The sequence below is a fragment of the Malurus melanocephalus genome, unplaced genomic scaffold (genome assembly GCF_030028575.1).
Source record: "Malurus melanocephalus ecotype Western Australia unplaced genomic scaffold, MMel_1.1 scaffold_57, whole genome shotgun sequence".
NCBI classification, from domain to species: Eukaryota; Metazoa; Chordata; class Aves; order Passeriformes; family Maluridae; genus Malurus; species Malurus melanocephalus.
Window position 1 is genome coordinate 1,789,964 of NW_026623289.1, and position 21,420 is coordinate 1,811,383.

Below are 21,420 nucleotides of genomic sequence, written 5' to 3' on the forward strand. Positions count from 1 at the left end.
CTCACCCATCAGCCCTGCTCCATAATGAGGCACTGCCTGACATTGTAGGCAGATGAGGGTGTTTGACACAGACCAGCACTAACGAGGCCCCTCAGTGCCACTGCCCCCACCCTCATCAGCAGGTGTGACAGGTGTGACTGTCCCCAGCCCTCAGTTCCTGCCTGCCTCCCTCCCTGGGAACCCCAGCAAAAAKCTTCTTTCCCTGTGAACCATGAGAGGACTTTTTCACCTCAAGGAATAGTGGAATAAATCCCCAAAGATCCAAGAGAGTTTCTTCCCCATCAGCCCAGGCACGGAGGGAAGGAGCTCCAGAAGCTCATGACTGCACCTCCCCAGCACCCAGGGAGGGAGTGAGAGGGRGAATGGAGACCCTGAGCAGAGATCCCCAGCACCAGCTGGAAACCAAAACAACCTTCCAGCTAATGGGTCCAGGCCCCGGGGGCTCTGGGTCATATTTTGCAATGTGTTTGAATGTAGGGGGGCTTCCTTCAACCTGCTGTGTGCCCTGGGCAAATCCAGCACAGAGCTGGCTTATGCATGGGGTGCTGAGCAAGACCCAAACTCCTCTGGATACCACCTAAGGCCCARATCTCAATGCTGAACTATCTTAAAAGAACTGACACCTGCAAAGTGCAGTTTAAAACCCAGAAGTAACACCAGGGAGGCCACACCCATGTGACTGAGTCCCAACAGTGAAGGTCTGCTATGGTTTCCTTCACTGCACGGACACTTTTATTGARGTGGGCAGAAATCCCACCAGGAGTGATGCGAGGAACTGCGAGGGGTTGTGAGGGCTGGGGAGGTGGTGGTGTCCCCAGGAAAGTGGTGTCTGCCCCAGCATGAGCCTTCACCATCAGGTCTCTGTCTCGCTGGCGTCATACAGAGGGTTGAGGTAGAACACCTGCAGGTCTTTCAGTGCCTCCACTCCAAGGTCAGCACCTGGAGGCTCCTGCAACAGCACRAGAGGAAAAACAGCCCATGGGGAAGAGAAGCCAAACCTTGGCAAAACCCACCCAGTGCTGAGTCCCTGTGGCAGTCAAGAGGCTGGTGACCTGGGGGAGGGTGGGAATGTCCCACAAACCCCTCCTGGCCGGGGGAAAGGAGAACGCCTTCCATGTGAACCCCAACAGGCTCTCCAGAGTGTCATGGCTGGGGCCCCAGCAGCTCCTGCCCACATCCTCGAGCATCCCGGTGTCCCTGGCAGTGGGGACTCACCACATTGAACATGGGGTTGTTGAAGCCTTTGTCACTGGCTGGTGCAGGGGACGCCGGCTCCTCCATTCTCTCCCAGGGCCAGGACGGGCGCAGGACAGGCAACCTGGGGAAGAGCTGGRCATCACTATCCCTGTCCCTCCCACCCCTGGGAAGAGCTGGAATTACCACCCACATCCTCCCACCCCTGGGAAGGGCTGGGCATCACCACCCACATCCCTTCCCTTCCCTGCAGCTCCCCCAGCTGAAACCCTGCATCTGTAAGAGGTGGATGGGAAAGTGTCAGGCTGTCACTGAAATGGGATATTGGTACCCTTTCCCMGGGTAATCCAGCAGAAATAATTAAGCCTGGAGATCTGGGAGCTGCATTCTGGGGAGAGGAGTTTGCAGAGGCAGACAACTCCAGCACAGGTTTTACTTTGGAGCCATCACCCCCTCCCAGTGGCCTGAAATGAATTGCCACAGAGCTGACACCTGTTCCCACTGCAATCCCAACAAGCACTAATTACTTTTATCATTACTTTTATGAAGTTACCATTTTTTTCATCTTAATCACCATCACTGGCTGTATTATTTTCTTCATTACTCCTASCCTAAGGGTCCCAGTCACTGAGCATCCTCCCCTGCACTGGGCATCTGGTGCAGTTGGCTCAGCAGCAGGTCTGTGCAGCTCACCTCAGGGGCTCTGAGGGAAGCTCTGCCAGGTYCTTTTTGGTGGAAAAAAGGGGGATCTGCAGCAAGAAGGGGTCGGCCAGGGACAGGCTCTGGGCTCGGGTTCAGCTCTGCCTCGTGGAGCTACATGAAATTCCCCCCTGCTGCAGACAGAGCTGGTTTCAAATGCCTGTCCAGCATCCAAAGAAGCATCAGTGAAAGATAAATCACCAAGTAGCAATTATGGGTCTGGGAGTTTTATTTAGAAATTAAATGAAGGCAGGGGTTTAGTGCTAGGAAATATCATGTCAGCATGTGTCGAGCAGCAGGGCAAGTGTGCCTGGCCAGGGCCACTGCTGCACGGTGACAAAATTGCAGTGGAGGAAGTGGGAGGGCACAAACAACCTGACTTGTGAACCTGTGACATAGCAGTCCCAACACTGGGGAGCTCAGCACCYCCTGGCAGACACAGGTGCACTTTGCACATGCAAATTTCAGCAATTCCTGGCCCCTGGTTATAAAATGTTTGAGGTCAACCCCACTTGCCCACAGCTGGGTGAGACAACCCATAATGGCTCAGCAGGCAGCCAGCAAACCCCTGCATTTGTTTTTGGATGCTGCCTCTCCCTTGAGTGRTTATGGAGCTGTGGGACAACTGTTTTGCATTATTTTGATGCATTTCTATTTAGCAGCTGGCAGCTCCAGCCCTCCACAAACTAATGGTGCCAAGGAACAGGAGACACCACCAGGCACCAGGGCTGGGCTGTGCAGAGCTCCAGCCGAGCTGCAGCAGCCCTAYTCCCACCAGAGCACGCTGCACAGCCCCTCCTGGTTGTGGAGGAGAAGGAAGAAACAGCCCAAGAATACAGAAGTGCCTTTCAGCCACCTCACCTCCAGTAAACCATGAGGAGCCAGGACAATGGATTAAACTGACAGAGGACAGGTTCACATTAGATACTGGGAAGAAATTCTTTACTGWGAGGGTGGTGAGGCACTGCACAGGTTGCCCAGAGAAGTTGTGGATGCCCCATCCCTAGAGGTGTTCCAGACCAGGCTGGATGGGGCTCTGAGCACCCTGGGCCAGTGCAAAGTGTTGCTGGCTGTGGCAGGGGGGTGGGATCTTGGAGGTCCTTCCAAGCCAAACCATGTTGTGGTTCTGTGGACAGTGATGCTGGGGGCAGCAGGCTGCCAGGCCATGCTCCTCTCCATGGCAGCTCCGTGTGCCCTGTGTGCCAGGCTGGAYGCACAGCCTGGGCTGGCAGCTCTCCCAAGCAGAGGCACCCCAAGTATTTGCTGCAGGCAGAAGCCCCATCCCTACCTCAGCTTTCCCCTTCTGTAGAGAAAGAGGATCCCTCCAAGGAGCAAGAGACTGAAGAGCAGCCCCATGACTGTCCCTGCTGTGATCCTGCTCGCTGGGTAGCTCCCCACTTGCCCGCTGGAAATGCTGCCAGTGGCCACCTCCATTTTGCCACTTGAAATGCCAAGAGCTTCACCTGGGAAGAAACAGGAATGAGGATTTTACAGAGCAGCATTTTACAAGCTCCCATGGCAGAGGGAGCTTCAGCTGGGTCTGACCTRGCCTGCCTGGTTGATTGCCTTTCTCTGGGAATGGGGATGGGATACACAGGTGGATGGACTCAACAGGGACAAGCCCTGTGTGYCTGCCACCCTCACAGAGACCGTGAGGCCCCCTGGCTGTGACCTGTGCACCCATCAGCACCTGCCAGCTTCCACTGGCTGCCTCCCCAAGCAACATTCAGAGCTGCTCTGCAGAGGGGACCTGGGGCTCCTGGCAGGCACCAAGCTGGTCACGGTCAGACAGGGTATGGAAGCACACCAGTACCCCAGGCTGCACAGGGACAGTGGCCAGCAGGACAAGGGAGGTGACATTCCACTCTGCCCTGCCCTRGTGAGACACAGCTGGAGCACTGAGCCAGGCTCTTCTCTTCTGGTGCCCAGCAACAGGGCAGATACTGAAGACGCTAAATTCCACTTAAATGCCTGTATTTATCGAAGTCTTTATATACAAAAAACTGGTTTATGCAAGGACAGTCAGTTATGCAGACAGGCTGCCTGGAGAAGCTGTGGAACCTCCACCCTTAGAGACATTCAAACCCCATGGGCCTGTGGCTGCTGGCAGGGGATACAAAACCCTGGCCAGCTGTGGGTCCGGGTGCACCTGCAGGGGACGCAGAAGGGGACAGGGACCYGAGGGGGACAGGGGCATTACCGTGCTGTGCTATGTCCTCCATGATGGCTGCTGCCAGCTGCTCTGCGGCGGTGCCCATCTGCACTCCCRCTCGGTCATCAACCAGCACGATTTGGATGAGAGGAGTGGAGCTTCGGGGAAGGATGCCCAGGAAGGTCTGTGCTTTGTGCACCTTGGACATGGCCATCTGCACACCAGCATACTTGGGCTTTCCAAAACACGAGATGCACAAAGCCCGTCAGAGAGTAGGCACAGTCACCTCTGCAGACAGCCACGATGGGGGCAGCTGCAGGGCTCACCTGGATCTTCATGTGAACCCCATCCCAGAGCTGCCATCCCTGTCACTGCAGGGACACTGCATTTCCCAAAGGAAAGGCTCACTCGTCCCTTCTCTCCCAAGCTGTGATCAGCACCCAGCATGCAGTGAGCCCCCACGGAGGGGAGCACACTGAGAGAGCAATTTCATGTTTCACACTCATTAAAAGCTGTATTAAGACATGTAAGGAGGGCAGGCAGACAGCTTTCAGCTCGGGATCAATAAAGCAATACTCTGGTATTGAACCTCCCCATGCAGCTCAGAGCACACTCCTCCCCTGGCAGCCCCTGGCAAGGAGGAGCGATGTCGTGCTGTCTGACACGCAGCAGCAGCAAATGGTGCTTTGTAGAGCATCTGAGAGCTGACCAGTGCCAGTCACACACCCAGTGCTTGCCTGCTGGGGGACAGAAAAGCAGCTCAGAGCTGGCCAGAGGCCAGGGGATGCTCTGCTGCAGGTCTGCATGGTCCCAGCTGCATGTGCTGAGCTCCCTCGTTACCTGGACCTGACATCCTGTGTTTTCTGGAGCAGAGTTTCCAGCAAGTCCCTCTGCATCCTTCCCCTTGGCATGCAGGCAGCTCCTCCTGCCCTGAGCTGGGTGGAGTGGCTGTGTGGGGAGCGAGGGACCCTGCCCCACAGCAAACTGGCACATCTGAGAGGTCACACAAGCAGGGTGGGCCCTGCAGGCGGTGGGGAATGAGCTGAGCCCCCGGCACCGYTGGGGCCGTGTGCCCACCCCAGACAGCTCCACAGACAATCAAGCCACCAGCAGATGTGGCCAGTGGCTTGTGGTTTCATTAGCCCCTGCCAGTCTGACTGGCTGATGTACCTGGCTCAGCAGATCTTGGACCAGTCTGTCCTGGTACTTCTGCAGGTCAAAATCAGGAGTGAAATCCAGGTTAATGGTGGCCCCTGCAGCCGGAAAACAGACAAACAATCAAGATGTCACCACACGTGAGCAGAGAGCTGTCACAGCAGCACAGCTGGGCACTGGGGACCCTCTGCTACCCCTGAGCAACTGCTCTGGCTGGTCTCARAGAGAAACCATCCTTGCTGCTCTTTTTATGATCTGGGTTGGATGAAAGGCTTTTGGCTTTCCAACATATCCTGGACACAAGCTTTCCCTGGAGAACTTTCTCCCACTTATCCCTCTGGGAACTCTGGATGTCCCTGGTTTTGTCCCACAAGGCTGTGGGTCAGCACACTACCCTGATTTGGGAGGAAAGGCTGAGAGGAGGAAACACCTGTGCTCCCGGTATCACTCAACTGCAGTCATGGAGACAAATATTTTCCTTGGAAAAAATGCAAGAAGGAWTTTGTTGAAATATTAAATTGTCCTAAAGGCTGTAAGGGAAACATACAGTACCATTTTAATGAAYTTGGTATGATGTACCAAATATCAGATATCAAGTATCCAGGTACAGCTGTGCATGAAAAATTCCTCCTAGCAACCTCCCATGCGGATTAATGGAGTAGCACCCATTGCAGAGGCAACGCTGTCAATGTGCGTGTTTTTATTTTAAATGACATGAAACAAGCTGGCTGTTGGGAAGCTGACATTACGGTGGAAAAGGTTGCATTTCCTCCGAGTGTTTCCGGCTGCATAAACTCAGCAGAGCCCTATTAGCTTGACGAGCTGTGACATTCCGACAGCATAAATCAGAGGCAGGGACAAAGGGCTGCGACTCAGAACAGGCTCCCAAAGCCAGGATGAGGCTTCAGAGAGATGTGCTAGGAAGGTGGCACAACGGGATCTGCACATGGGATCTGCAGACGGGACCCTTGGGAGCAGTGATACAGCAAAACTTCAGCTTAGAATCAGCTGCAAGCCCCCCCCGCACCCAACTCCCCCCACGGAGCCAGGGGAAGCAGGCTGGGGCAGCTGCCATAAGAGAGGAGGAATAGGGCCATGTCCCCCACTCACCACAGACCCCACAGCAGTGGCCAAGGGGCTGCAAAGGGCTCGGGCACGCTGGCTCTGGGCACTGCCTCCCTGCCCCGAGMAGGGCTGCGCAGATGCGGGGGCCATCCTAAAGGAGAGTACAGAACAGCATCAGTCCCTGTCCCACAAACCGCGCTGTGACCCCAAAATGGGAAAGGGGACAGACTCACCGCAGCGTTCCCGCAGGCACAGCCAGACTTGTCGGGACAGCCAGCGCCTGTCACCTGGAGAGTGGCATTGCCATGGAACTGCAGCGGGGCAGAGGAGCCCCGCAGGTACCCAGCCCAGGACTCTGGGGTGTTCAGCTCCTGCACAGGGAAGAGCAGCGAGGTGGATAAACGTCCCAGGGCAGGTCTCAGTGCTGTCCCCAGGCCCCCAGCCATGCTGCTGGGACACCTGGTGTCACATCTGATGGCCATCACCCCATGCAGTGGTGCAGCAGGAAAACCCTGCCATCACACCCATTCCAACTTTCACCCTGGACCAACAGAAAAACTCTAAAATCAAAAACAATGGCAATGAGATGACTGGGCCTTTTCTTCTTCTGCTTTCTGTCTTTCTGCTGGCCCAGGGAATTCAAGTGACCAGCTTTTCAGTACTGGCAGGAAGGGGGCTGGATCTGAGCTGTTTCCCCTCTATTTTGGGAGCATTTCTCTGTGTTGGGCATTAGCAGAGGCTAAGCTGGACTGAGCAGCCTCATCCTGCCAAGCCACCAGTGGTTCCCTCACCCACTCTCTTCCACAGGAAGCGTCTCCATGCCCTGGCATAACAGGCAGATTTCTCAGGCCCTGGGGTGAAAATAGTCATCACAGAGCACAGAGTAGGCTGGCTACAAAGGGATAAAGAAGCTCATGAGTTTTCAGGAAATATGCCATGATCGCAGAAAGCACCTTCTCCTTCCATCTCATCACTCAGCAGCCAGGTTTGCCCTGAGGGACAGCCAGCAGCAGTCCCTGAGGGGGATGATGTGCTGTGGAGTAGCCCACAGGAGCACCAGCATCACTCTGAGCACCCAAGGGCACCCAACTCTGTCTCCCTGGGGCCACGTATGCCTGGGGTGAGCTCTGCTGGGGCGCTGCCTTGCTCAGACTCGCCTGCACCCGCCTGGGCACCGACCGAGTCTATTACTCAAAAAGCAGCTCCCTAATGCCTGGCCCCGAAATGGCAGATCCCAGCCAGCGCAGCGGTAGAAATAATAAATAACTTATGAAACGCCTGCCGCATCTCCCACTCCTGGAAGGAGCCTGTGTTTACTGCTGCAGCGCCTGTGATCTTGTGCTCCCCCGACCAGGAGGGACAGGGCTCAGGGAGTCTGATTCCCGGGCTCAGGCTCAGCAGCCTGCCAGCGCTTCTATAATTATCCCTCCAATCAATTAAAGAGCAGTGCTGAAGCAAAGCTGGGAGACGATCACTGGGCCACAGGCCATGTTAAGGTCGGGGGCAGGAGGGAGGTGTCCCCAGAGGGTGGCTGAGCAGCAGAGCTGCAGACACGTGCCTGGGAAGGGAGCGGCCCCTGGGAGCCAGGGAAGCTGCCATTTGCTGYTGCTTTGACCCGTGCTGCTGCTTTGGCCCTTTTTTAAAACACGAATAGTGAGACAGCCTGTGCTCCCACACTGCAGGGAGGGGGGTGATAACAACCTGGCCGATGCACGAAGCCATCGAGGCCATCCACAGCAGCAGCAGCAGCCCCACGGGTATGCCCCATCTCCCCGTGCAGCGCTGCTCCCCCGTCTCCAGCAGCTCCTTCCTCGTCTGACCCACTTTGGGGCCGTGGTGAGAAGGTGTGGAGCGGGCTTCTCACGCTGCCACCTCACCTGGCCCATGACAGAAATGCTGCGGAGGTGAATCACGGCCTGCGCAGAGTCTGTGTTCACGCGGAAGGAGGTTTCGGGCGGGAACACCACATCRTCGTGGCGGCACGGGACGCGCTCCTCATCCACGGAAAAGAGGGGCCCGCTGGGCTTGAGCTCCCCGCTGGGAAGGACATCCTGCCACAGTGTGGGGTCAAACCATGCGTGGTGCTCAGCATCGGTGAACCTCACTGTTCCACCTGGGAAAGCGACAGGAGAGGCTGAGTGGGACACAAAGCCACAGCCCCAGCAGTAAAACCGGCCTCAAGTGAAGGATCTCACCTTGTAAAACCAGGCACTGTCTGGCCTCAAGTGAAGGATCTCACCTTGTAAAACCAGGCACTGTCTGGCCTCAAGTGAAGGATCTCACCTTGAGGGCAGCGGGCCAAGGGCTGGCCCTGTTATCAACCTCTGGGCAGCCATTGCAGGCACTTCCCAGAGCTTGGCAAAGCTTCCCAGCCCTCACCCAGATGTGGGGTCTCAGCCCAAACCCCACATCTGCAGGCAGGCTTCCAGACCCAGATCCCTCTCCCCTCCATTTTAAAACTCACCCTTCTGGTTAAGGAGGAAAACAGCTGCCTGAATGCTGAGCAACAGCTAAACTTGATAAAAATGGGTATGATAATTCATGTCCCAGTTTCCCAGCAGCCTGGCAGGTCTGCAGAAATGTGACCAGCCCTATTCCCTGCAGCAGSTAACCCTAAAGCCAGTGCCCCATTTAGCTATCAATTATTTAACAATTGACCATTTCCCTGCTGGTTAGTCTCATAATGCAGTGCTCTGCTTTCTTCTCTCCCTTCCCAGCAGCTGAATTTTTACCAATTCAGCCAGCATGCAGGTGCTTAGTGACTCAATTATTTGCATTCATTTTGAAATCATGCTTTAAAAGAAGTCCATTTGCRAAAGTTGCCCCAGAAATGCCTGCTGATTTCAGAGGAGCAGCACATGGTCAGCAAGAACAGTCCAGAGCAAAGCACAGCTGCCAGAGCATCCCTGCTGAGGGCCAAACAGCCCCAAAACAAAACAAAAAAAAATGATAGGGATGAAGGATTTCAAAGTGGSTCCAGACAGTCTTAAGCTAAAATCCTTCCTCTGGAAAGACAGAAAGACAGATTTGGGCTTTTTCTCCCCTTTTTTTTTTTTTTTTCCTCCAGTCACAATGCAGGCACAGGCATGGATTCTTCCCTGTAGAGGAACTAAAAAATTACTTGCCACTGAAAGCACGGGGTTACTCTTAAGCACCCAAAATACACCTCCCTAGAAAATAGCTTTCAGATGATAGCAGGCACCAATGACACAAGCCTGCTGTCTCAGCTGGAGGCTGGGAGGGGAGGGGAGGATGAGTATGTGGGGCCAAAGGCCAGCTTGCTGTGATGGCCATGGCACAGCTCACCAGTGTGTAACTCCTAACTGGTTTTCTTTAGAAACAYCATGGCAGAGAAAATAAGGGCTTTGATGTGGCTACATGCTTAACAGGCAGGGGAAAATACAAACAATATTTGCCTCTCTGCTACAACTTCAAAGCCTTCCCTACTATAATTACTTTTTTAGAAGACAGGTGATGTAGCAGGAGGAAAAGATCTGATGTGAGGGAGGTCATCAAAGAAAAGGTAAGTATTGAAGAGGAGTGATTCACTTTGCTCTGAGGTGGGGCCTTTGCAGAGGTGTTTGGGCTGAATTAGCATGATTCACGAGGGGCTGATGGGTGCCTGGTTGGGGCACAAAATACCTGAGTCACAGCCTGGGTCCCAGCTGCCATCGAAAGCGGTGAATCCTGCACCAGCTGCCAGCACGAGCTCTCCRTTCAGGGGYAGGTACTGGAGGAAGGGATGAAGCRTTACTGTATGGTTCCCTGACAGCCACCCAGGTTTGTCGTCAAATAACAGTGCTAATTATTGGGCTGCCATTACGCTCACRGGCTCTGAGGCACTTCACAGTTATCAGGAGCTGCCCCTGCCGTGCCCCATGTAAATGGGAAAGCACCAGCTCCTGGTTTTAGGGATGTGGATGCTGCAATGGGGAGAGGCAGTTTGGTGTTATCTTCCACAACACAGAAAAGCATTCCAAGAAGCAAGAACATGAAAGAACAAAATAAGCTCTTTTGACAGCTTCTCCCTCCTTCTGCAGATACTCCCAGCAGCTCAGGAATGGATTTATACATTGGTGCACCATGAAAAACCCCATCTCACTCTCTAAGTGCCAGAGGTCCCTTCCCTCAATGGGTTCCCACCTCCAGGGGCTGTGCTTGCCCTACAGAACATAATTCAGGGGCTGAAGTTATGCTTGGTGCAGTGTCAGGTAGCGAATCTGCACTCAGCACAAGCTAAGGGAAACAYACAGTGGCATTTGGAGCATTTCTGGCCATAGCCAGACCCTCTTCCTGTTGGGTAGGATATCACCAGCAGGTAATCAGGGTCATGGTACTGGCCTGGCTTCAGCCTGGCCATGGACAAACCTCAACAGGCACAGCTCTGCCATGGCAGCATTTCCAGCTCCCAGTACCTGGGTCACCCGAGTCACCAGCCAGCACTGCTGACTCTGGGTCAGACCCTTGCAAATGATGGAGTCAGGAGACTCATTCCCAGCACCCAGGTTATTCAGCCCAGCCTGTGTTATTTTACATTTAGAAACTGCAGAGGAAAAGTCAAGGTTTCTCCCAATATTTTCCAGTCAGTGATGCTCAAGGCTCCCTTCTCTAATTCAGGGTTTTAGCATCACTCCCCAGACAGCAGCTAGGAGCCCTCCAGGACTGCATTATGCCGACGTACTGGGGCCTGTGCTCAGGCAGAAAACGTTAAATGGGATTTTAAGGTTTCATCTACTTAATTGGTATTTAAATATGTATGTAGGTTAGAGAAAGCAAGACTTATGACTGACTGCTGCAGGTGGCTGTGATTGCTCTCCATCCTRGGCCAGTCTTGCCTAAGGATGCTCAGTCCCACTCAGGGGCCATCATGGGGCAGGCATGGGGGAGGGGGGCATGGCAAAAAGATCATCACCCCCAAACTGCACACACCTTTAAGAAGTTTAGTGCCTTGGTGGTGCAGTGCTTTGAAAGCCTTAAGCCAGGTGCCCCTCTTGTCAGGAATCATGAGAAGTCAGGATAGAGAGCAGAGGGTGGCTGCCACTGAGCAGAGCCCCACAGTGCCCCTCAGGAGAATCTGCTTCAGACCCAGCATTGCCATACATTGGGCTGGACAGGAGGAGATGACACTGGAATAGCTGAGGGCTGGGCAACACCTGCCCCAAGGGTGTGGAGTCTCCCCCAGAGCTGGGAATAAGCTTTGTCTATGGATGCTGCTCCCTCAGACCGCAGCCTGTGTCCTGCCATCAGCTTTTGTGTTTTTCTATTACTTTTGATTAATGCAAGACAGGGGACAGAATCACCTCATCTCCACAGATATGAAGTTCAGGAGCAGCCCTGTACATCTGCTTTGTCACAGGAATTTCTGGGGCTGGTCCCTGCAGCCATGGCTCCTTGCCCACTGCACATCCACTACTAGCCCTCCCCGAGCTTCTCACCACTGGGCAGCATTTCAGGAGCGTCTCCATAGTCCAGTGGACCTTTGTAAATAATTTGCCCTTTCTTTTTTCCTAACGTAAGTTAAGCATCTCGGCTCACTGCAGAGGACAAATGGAGACTCTGGTTGGGCAGTGGTTTTCTTCCTTTGGGAGTTCAGTACAGAAATTGCATACAGGTTGGGCCACGATCCAAGTACATTTTGAACTGAACAATGACAGGTACCAATGGACCAGAGCCAAAAAGCTGGCAGTTTCATCTGCTTTCCCTTTCTCCTGCCAACCTGTGCTCCAGGGCCATTAATACAGTGAGTGTTTAGAGTCCCATTAGTCATTTCCCATCCCTGATACAAGTAAATCACTTATCTCCTCGGTTATCATTATCAAGTGCAATGACAACTGAAACACAGCCATCATTTTTCTTACTAAAGTCAGAAAAAAATAAGGAAAAAAAAAGGGGGAAGACCCCATATGGCACTTGGCCCAGACCCAGCACTGCACCACCAGAAGGAATCTGCTGCCCTGATGCACAACTGAAAATGAAACTAACCTCCAAAATTATGAAAGAAAAAACTAGCAAAGTCCTGAGAGATGGCTTTTCAAGTGGATGGCTTTGAACCAGCCTCCAGCATGTCCTGGCTCTGCTCAAATCACAAGCAGTGGGCTGAGATGACTGACAGGAGAGCTGTGACTGGCATGTCACCATCATCAGCACCRGAAAAATGCAGCACTTGTGCTTTGAACCTGGGTGAACAACACTTGTGATTGCAGCTGGGTCTGCTCCCAGCTTGGTTTTCATGGCTGCACCAGCGAGCAGGGCAGCAGCATCAGCCCTCAGGTACATCCCCTYGCCTGGCACCCAGCCCAGGCGCGGCTTTAGGGCGGATCCTGGTGCCCTCCATGGAAAAACATCACTGGGATAGGATATGAGTGGGCTATTTCCCCAACATGGATTGCTGTAACCTACCACAGGCAATAATGCTCAAGGGAAATGATTTTTACATCATCTTTCCCAGTCCTGCCCTGCTGGGTCAGYGGCAGCCCATGGACAGCAGCAGGCAGGCCCTGCCCGTGCTGCCCACAGGTGGGAATAGCAGGGATTTTCCTAACGCCTGCTGGGGCTGGGGGTCTCAGCACAGCTGTTGGTGGTGCCTGGGTGGTATCCARCTGTTGGCTGACACCCCAGAAAGGCACAGGGCCAGGTTCTCTCACAGGTGAATCCCTCTGACAACTCYGGAGCAGTGCCAGGGGCTCGCTGGCAGCAGCATTGCTTGGGTTCATTACTGAGGCTTCATTTGTTCGCTTTCTGGCCCAGGTGAAGCTTCCACCGCCACCCTCAGGACAGTGTCCTTCCCCCCAGTCCCACAGGCCACCCCATACCCCCAGTGAGCTGCCAGCACCAGCCTGCCCCCACCACAGCCCCAGCCCCAATCCCACACAAGTTAATCCAGATTCTTGTGAGGCAAAATGACCTCCTGCCACCCCAACCTCTGTGTGAGGAGTATGGGCCCAGCGAAAACCATGGAGGGGGTAAAAACAAACAACAGACCCAAAAAGCCCATTAACTTGATTGCAGATCCCCACCATACACTTCTCGTTTCAGTGCCAAACAGGCCCCAGCAGCGCACGAAATCAGGGGACATGGAGGCCCCTTGGGTAGCTGAAGAACTTGAGCTGTGGATGCAGAACACACAGAGAGGCTTCGAGCCATTTACCAAATCTCTTTCAGGTTAGTTAAGCTCCTTTTCCTGAACTTTCCTCTACAGACAAAGTCAGAGAAAGCCAGGGGGAGGCTCGGGCAGGGTGGCCAGACCCGGCAGCGAGGGATGGCAGACGGTCCATGGAGCAGCTTCCCAGCCAGACGGGCTCCAGCATCCGCTACAGCCCAGGGTGCTGGCAAGCTGCTCTGCTCATCACAGACTTTAGTAACTCCTCCTGCTGGAAACCAGCCTGAAATGAGCAAATAGACTCGGAGAAATAAGTGCAAATGACTGTTTTACCACACTCCTTTCCTAGCGCACACCTTCTGCGTGAATGCTGACACAGGAAAGACTGCAGGATTCCAGCTTGGAATTACGTGCTGGCACACACTCCTCTAAAATTTTTTACCTTCATCTCAGGAGAAGGAAAAATAATCCCTTTTCTGGTTGTCTCATTACCCTGCTGTCTGGGAAGCGGTGGGGRAGGGAGCACCGGTGCCTGGGACTAGCGCGGGCTGTGGCAATTCATTAGAGCCGGTGCCCCTGGAGAGCAATTGGCATTTCGAGATCAATCTCTGCCAGGAACCGAGCGGGAGCATCCTGCAGCAAAGCCGAGCACATTCTGCTCTCGCAATTAGGCAGCTAAAAATATAAGGCTGGGGGAGGGGTCCCCGGTCAGACCCCAGTGCCCCGCACACTCCGAACCCTCACCCAGCCCCGCACCCCTCGTGGGGCAGGCAGGGAGGGTACGGACAGCTGCTGCCCCACAGCACAGCTCAGGGATGGGGCAGGGCTGCAAGGGTGATGTCAGGGCTGCTGAGTGACCCAGCCAGTGTCCCGACCCTGGGGTGAAGCAAGGCTGCTCTGTCCACGTCAATAAACCCAACTCCTGCCACCCCAAAAATAGAAGCGGCAGCTCCATGCCTGGCCCGCACGTCAGCGCTGGCAGCTCAGGCACACACTGCACAAGGGCTGAGGTCACTGGGGCAAACACCGGGCTCACTGTGGCAGCCCTGCCCTGGCCTGGCTCCCTTTGGGAGTGCAGCCATAGCCAGAGGGTCCAAATCCCTCACAGGAGTCTTTCTCCCCCATCAGGAGCACAGTCTGCCTTGCAGACTGGAGCAGCCATGCCAGGCAGCATCACCTCCRTTTCCATCTTTTCTGCACGTTTAGTCTCAGGCACCTCCAAAAGCTGGCTAAACACTGATTTGCATCTTTAGGCAGCTAAATACCATACAAAATCCGGCCTAATCACACCAGTTGTGCATCAAAGCCACTTACGCTTAAGCTGGATTTGGATGTGGTGTGTGACTGAATTAGGGATCCACTTGAAACTTCAAATAACAGCTGAGCTGGGCGATCAGTGGGTGAGCTCTGCGCCCCAACAGTCCCCTCCCAAGCAGGCACCTCCCAGCACATGGGACTCATGGGGAGGGGAGCTGCAGAGCTCACCATACAGAAGTGAGCTTTCACATGAATGTCCAGGAGAGGAGCAGTGGTGACACCTGACGCTCCACTAAGCTGGGGAGTTGGGACAGGAATCTCACGCTGTCCCTCTGCCACCAGCACCGAGCATCCTCCCCTACACTTGCCACAACAGGCACTGTCCTCATGCAAATCAATGAGAGCCCAATCCCTCCTCAGCCATGAATTTCCTTCTACGCTACTACAGCAAACAACATTCCGCTTTTTTCTTTTGGCCAAACGCTGTAAAGCATCTCCATGGTGACTCTAAAGCTTAATGTATTCTTGCTGATTTAAGTGATTAATGCTCCAGCGCRTGTGGCTGGCAGCCGAACAGGTGCAGCCCAGCCTCTCTGCAAAAAGCCTCATGACCAATTCATTTTCTAACCAGCTGGTTGACCAAATTTCATGCCATTTGCATGAGTGGCAGCCCGGCTCAGGTGGTAGGTTTCATTCCTTTTTCATCCCTAACCTTGGCAGTCCCTGTATCACCTGGTGACAGCAAAGCACGGCAGTGAACGGGAGGGAAGTGCCTGAGCTGAAATGAAAAAGCAATGATAACCACCTCACTGAGGGATGGTTCATAGGGAATCGCTGGGGCAGTGATGCTCAGAAGGAAGGTGTGAGCTGCAGCACAGGTCACAGCCAGGCCTGGCTGCTCACCTGCAGGGCAATTGGGTGCAGGAGGAGCATGGTGTCCTCACGGTCCGTGCGATGCTTTATTCCCCCATGGATCCCCCACAGTCCTTCCCTGCTGCACAGGGACTGTAATTTTACAGTCAGTGGGACTGTAAAATTCACTGCCAGCAGTGGGGACCCCAAGAAACCCCARGGCAGCAGAGGGTCCCCGGCCAGAGGGGCTCCTGCCAGTGCTCTGGATCCTTTGGCTGGGATGAGCCAGGGGTCACTCGGGCACCCCATCTCTGTCACAACAGGAGCCAYCCAGCGGAGCAGGGGACAGCGCCATGGACGCTGTTTTGTGTTTGTGCCTCTGCTCGGGCTGCTCAGCTCCACGCTCCAGCTTGGCTGTGGGAGCCTCAGCCATAATGACTGACGCTGCTCTGCAATTATGCACTTTGCAGGCCTCTGATGGAAGTACTTTAGAAATATTATACATTCATCTGTAAGTAAAATCAAATCTGCTGGAGTGGTATTTTGCTCTTTTCTTCTCTGGGTAAATTCCACATCATTTATTACATTATATTTGTATGTATTTTCCCAGTACATTCTTTCCTTCAAAAATTCATATTTAAAATGCCATATAAATAAAGTATCTTCCCCAAATATTTGTAGAGGGATTAAATGTGGCACATGGCGTTATTAAAGCATCAAAACTATTAGTGGTGTAGACAGCCTGAACAAATTACACCACATAAATTTCAAGGGCTTCTTCAAATTTAATGGCCAATAAAAGAGCAAAGCTGCCCTAAAATAGAGAGGGGAAACTTGTCCTCAAGCTTATCGGTCTAGAGGAGGCGGTTTTCCAAACAGGATTCAGCCCATCTCTTTCTATCTAAGCACTGGGACAGGGTTAGTGGTGACCCACCCCCCACTGGCCTGTTGGAGCAGTGTGTTTGCTTTTCCCTTTAATTCCTCCCTGTTAAATTTTACCCTGAAAGCCAAGGAGATTGAGATCCCATGTTTTCAAGGCTGCCTGTCAACCTTCTCTGGGCAGAGTTCCTCATCTGGGGCAAAACCAGGTTTCTGAGAACCCCCCCTGAGTTGAGACCCCCAGTCTTACCTCACTCAACACACACATTTCAGCAGGGTGTGGTGCCCATCCTGCCACAGCCACGGATAATGGAAAATGCCACAGAAAAACAGAAAACCCACTGGCACTTGAAAGAAAATTTCTCAAGCAACATTTTGGGATTTCCCAGAACCGTTTGTTTTCATTTCAAGGTATTTTGATGTCAGCTTCACTTAGCCTCTGCCCAGGGCTAGTGCCTGCTCTGTATCAGAAATGTTGTGGGTTGGCGCTCCTCAGCCAACCACTGCCAAGGTCTCCATCAAATGGAGGGGGTTTTATCCCTCCTTTGAGGAGAAAAAAAACAATTTCTTTCAAGTGAAATTTGGTTTTGTTGTACTGTCTCTCATCTCCCTTAACTGAAAAAAGAAAAACAAACCAAAAAACCACAGGAATGGGATTTTTGGTTCCATGGTGCAGAGAAACCCAGGCTGCTGTAGGACTCCTGTCCCCTGACCCAGCTGAGGCATCCTTGGTCTGGATGGACCAAGGAGGAAAGTGCCAAAGTCCATGGAATGACTTTAAACTGACAGAGGACAGTTTAGATTAGATCTTAGGAAGAAGAAATTCTTTACTGTGAGGGTGATGAGACACTGGCACAGGTTGCCCGGAGAAGCTGTGGGTGCCCCATCCCTGGAGTTGTTCAGGACCAGGCTGGATGGAACTTTGAGCGACCTGGTCTGGTGGAAGGTGTCCCTGTCCATGGCAGAGGGGTTGGGATTGGATGATCTTTAAGGTSCCTTCCAACCCAAACTATTTTATGATTCTGTGGAGAGTGGGACAGAGGAATGTGCCCCAGGGCTGGCCCTGCCCTCACCCACCCTCAGCACACAATGCACACCATGCCTTACCATATCCGTCAGCATGTGGGRAGACCTGACATAGACTGAGACGACCTGTAAGAAAAGCAAAAATACACTGTGCTTTGCCCTATCAGGTGAAGTGGCTTTTCCAATACCTGATCAGCCTTTTGTGAAAACTAAAATAAAAAGAAATGAAACATGTCTATACCTTGTCCTTCTCGAAGTGAATCTTATCGCTGGCACAGGGGACTCTGCCTTTATCCCAGTTGGAGGAGGTTTCGAAATTGGTGTTGGGGATCCACTGCTTGTACACAGCAGCACTGGCAGCTGGGAGGAAACAGAAAAATCAGTGTAACAGTCCATGGAGGCACCGGGAGCCTGCTATGAAATGTACTTTAYAAATTACAAATGTACTTTACAATTTACAAATGCTTGGCCTTTTTGGGACAGATTTGGGGATTTTCTACCCAACAGCAGCTCCTGAGTTTTCCCAGCTGAGCAGTCACAGCCCTTCTCTGTACAGGGGACTTTTCTGGCTGGTTCTTACCCACCCAGACAGGGAGAGAAGCAAAGGACAAATGCTCAGCAGGCAGAGGGAAGGCAGGAAAGTGTCCTGCAGGCAAAGGGTGAGAATAACATACACCTGGTAGTTAAGCAATCCTTGCAGGGGGGTTTGTCGTCATTCAGACTAATTAAACAAGTACAGATTCCTCAGCCTTTGTTTTCCAGAAGGTACGGAGTGAGCACACAGAGCTGGGATACCACAATGACAGGGCAAGAGAAGAAAGGACATTTGCTATGGGACATGTAGCACAAAACACGGGCTGGTTTCATGTGTTTGGAGCTGGAGGGGGAGGATTCAATGGTGTATTTCAGCCTGAGACATAAACAGGTTGAGAAACAGGGTTCTTCCCCTTGGGGTTTGCTGGGGCAGTGGCAGTCCTGCCCTTGGGGCCCCACAGGGATGAGCCTGCTGGCCAGGAACAGGACATGGCAGAAAGTTTTCACTCTGACCTCTCTGATTGCACAAGCACAGCCCCACAACCTGAAACTGCCCAGGCTTGGCTGCGGGATGCACGTTCGGTTGAAGATGAATAAATCTCCAGCAGCCTGAATTAAATGGCTTCAGGCAAGTGTGTATGAAATAGAAAAAGAGAAAATGACAAAACCCCCACACACTTCCGGCCTTATTATGGATCATATTTTCTGTAGGAGAAGGACCCACAGATTTAAAAAATATGTAGAAAGTCAATGGTGGAAAGGACTGGGGCACTGGAGGGGGCATGGAGAGAAGCTCAGCCTAGAGAGGGGAGAGGGTTCTGACAGAGGAAGAACTGCAGAAACCCTGAGCCCAGCTGCTCCAAGGGATGGAGAGGGATGTGGCTGCAGACACTCTACCAGCACACGACCATCGCCTTGGGATGCCATTTGTGCTGTCTCGCTCTGCCGAGACCACTGGCTCCGGTAGCCTTCTCCAGATGAACACGAAACGATGTTTTTAACCACAAAGAAAGTCCCGGAGCCCAGGTAGAAGGCGCAGAGGGGCTTCCCTGCTCTGTGCCGGGCTGAGGGTGCATGAAAGAGCCCTCAGGCAGAGCAAACACACCCGTGCCGTGTCCTCTTGGAAACCTTCCGAGAGCGGAAAAGACATTACCAGGGATAAGAACTGGAGCCAAGCAGCTGCTCGCAGTGTTGTGAGCACAAACACACCTTGCTGGTTCAGAGCCGAGAAGAGCTTAGAAGGGAAAAAAGCCCCCAGAGAGTAATGGCAAGGAGTTTTGCCCTCGCTGCGGCTCCCTCGGGTCCCTCCCGTCCATGGAATGGGGAATGGAGAGCTCCGAGCTCCAGCCGAAAGGCTCGGACAGCCCCACCACAAAAAGCCTCACGTCCCGCAGGTCAAGCGAGCTCATCCCAGGGCACACCCTGGAGATGGCTCCGCATCCCGCCCGCTGCGGCACAGCTCCTCCGGGCGGAGGTCAATCCTCCTGCTCCATCAGCAGCGCTRCGCATTCCTGCACCCCCAGCCCTGGGAATATCAGTGTGCGATTTAATCGCCCGTCTCCCGGGAAGCGCAGCGCTCGAACATCAAAGCTACRTTGCATATTCAACAGGGAACGTGTCCTGCAGCGCTGCCGACTTCAAATGACAGGCACAGCACGCTCCGCACGGCTGCCCCAGCCTCGGTCCCTGCCTGCCTTCCCTGTGTCCGCCTGGAAATGCCTTTTCCCGTTTGYCTCACAGGTACGCTGTTCAACGCCAGAGCCCGCAACTCTGCTCCGAACCAGGGCTGCCAGGAGCACGCCCCAAATGCGGAGGTCGCCCAGCGGTCACCCCTGCTCGCCACGGCGGCCGGGAGCTGGGCGTACTCACCAAGGAGCTGCAGGATGCCCAGGAGGAAGAGCAGGCGCTTCATTTCGCAGGCGGCTGCCATCCCTGGGCTCCGCGATCCCTGCCCCGCTGGACCTTGCACCTTCCCAGGGCACGTGATGGGCTCAGCCCGGAGGAGGCTGGAAGGAGCAGGGAGCAAAGCAGCATGGCAGGCAGGTATCCGCAGCACCAACCGCAGCCCTGCTCTGTTCCACAAGCTGCTTCGCGCTCAGCTCCTTTCCCAGTCTCCAGTTTCTTCGGCATCCATGGGGAGCCTAAGAGAGCGACTGAGGAAATACTGCAGGAGGCAAGAGTGGGGTGGCCCATCTTGGCTCACCAGACCTGGCCACCCACACTTGGCTCCCAGAGCTCGCCACACCCAGGCCCAGCTGCAGGGTGAGCACGCTACGTGCACATCCCAGGCCGCTGTGCCCCGCTGAGCAGCGGCTACCTCGTAATTACTGATAATGGTCTCCGTGTATTTTCAATTAGCTCGCTTGGAAGGGAGCAGCTCCCAGGCACGACTCGTAATTGTACTTTGGCCACCAGCTGATTTGCTCATTACCCGGCAGCGCCGGCACAGCCCCATGCTGCTGCAGTGGAGGCTGCTGGCAGCGGCACCAGTGCATGGCATGCAGCAGGAGGSGGGAACGCGCCATCCCCATCGTCTGTCACAGCGTGGAGTGGCACTGCACACCAGTCCATGTCTTTACCGAGGGTGTGTGAGGAGCAGGAAAGGGTGGGGGAAGAGCTGTGGCATCCTGGGAAGGGGACAACATAAGGGTTGTGACAGAGGCTCATGCCAAGGACAGAGCTGTGGGGCTCAGCAGCCCTTCAGCTGGCTCTGGTACCAGCAGGGCAAGGGCAGAAGATTGGTGAATGCAGGGGTTTACTGGAGACCAGGAAGAGTCTGGAGAAGTTCTTGGAAGAGTCATCCAGTGGAGGGGTCACAGACCACAAGAACCTCTGACCTAAAACCAGCAAGGATATAGGAGTGCAAGTGTGGGAAGTAAACCATCCCCATCCAACCCTTCATGCTCCCCCTGCTTCCMAGCTTCCAACTTGGCAGACAGACCAGGGTGCCAGGAGAGAAAGATCCTGAGCAGCAGCTCTCAGCTTGGGCATTGGCCAAAACACAGTCAGCACTTTCTGCCCAGGGAGCTCGATGCTGAGAGATGTCCTCGAGGTGAAAGGCTCCTGCACTCTAATTACCACTCACAAATCTCTCCCAGGGGACTCTCGGGGTGAATGCTGGCTGCAGTGAGATATGCTGTATTTTAATAGAGGGGGGAAAGTTATAAATCATGGATACCTGGCAATGAGAGCTTGGAGAAAGCACTGCAGTGTGCAGAGGGCAGCCTGTAACCTCAGCTTCCTGCAGCACAGCCAGGATGGGAGAAACCACTCATGGGGCCCTCATGGGAGCAGTGCCACAGCCCCTGAACCCCAGTGTACCCCACATCTTTAGTTTTGCTTTTTGTACCCTGCAGCTGCTGGGTTCCTCAGTGCTGCCTGTCCCACTAAAGCTGATACTTGATTTTAAATGAGCTGGGATTCATCTGGCAAGCAGGCAGAGGTCAAAAATCCCCAATCTGCCTGTGAAACCCTGCTCAAGGATGACAGTCCCTGCTCCAGCATTAGG

The 21,420-nt window shown here is 53.8% G+C and overlaps 1 protein-coding gene across 1 annotated transcript; it reads right to left on the reverse strand.

Annotated features, from left to right (window-relative positions):
- Nucleotides 1–665: 665 nt before the first annotated feature.
- Nucleotides 666–20,090, reverse strand: AMN (amnion associated transmembrane protein). The gene is made up of 12 exons (XM_057365748.1): nt 19,782–20,090; nt 17,620–17,738; nt 17,460–17,504; nt 9,908–9,995; nt 8,143–8,378; nt 6,499–6,636; nt 6,311–6,416; nt 5,216–5,298; nt 4,094–4,280; nt 3,182–3,356; nt 1,216–1,318; nt 666–949 (listed from the first exon to the last, which is right to left on the reverse strand). The coding sequence occupies exons 1-12, from the start codon at nt 19,840–19,842 to the stop codon at nt 854–856; spliced, it is 1,437 nt and encodes a 478-aa protein (XP_057221731.1). The 5' UTR covers nt 19,843–20,090; the 3' UTR covers nt 666–853.
- Nucleotides 20,091–21,420: the final 1,330 nt, after the last annotated feature.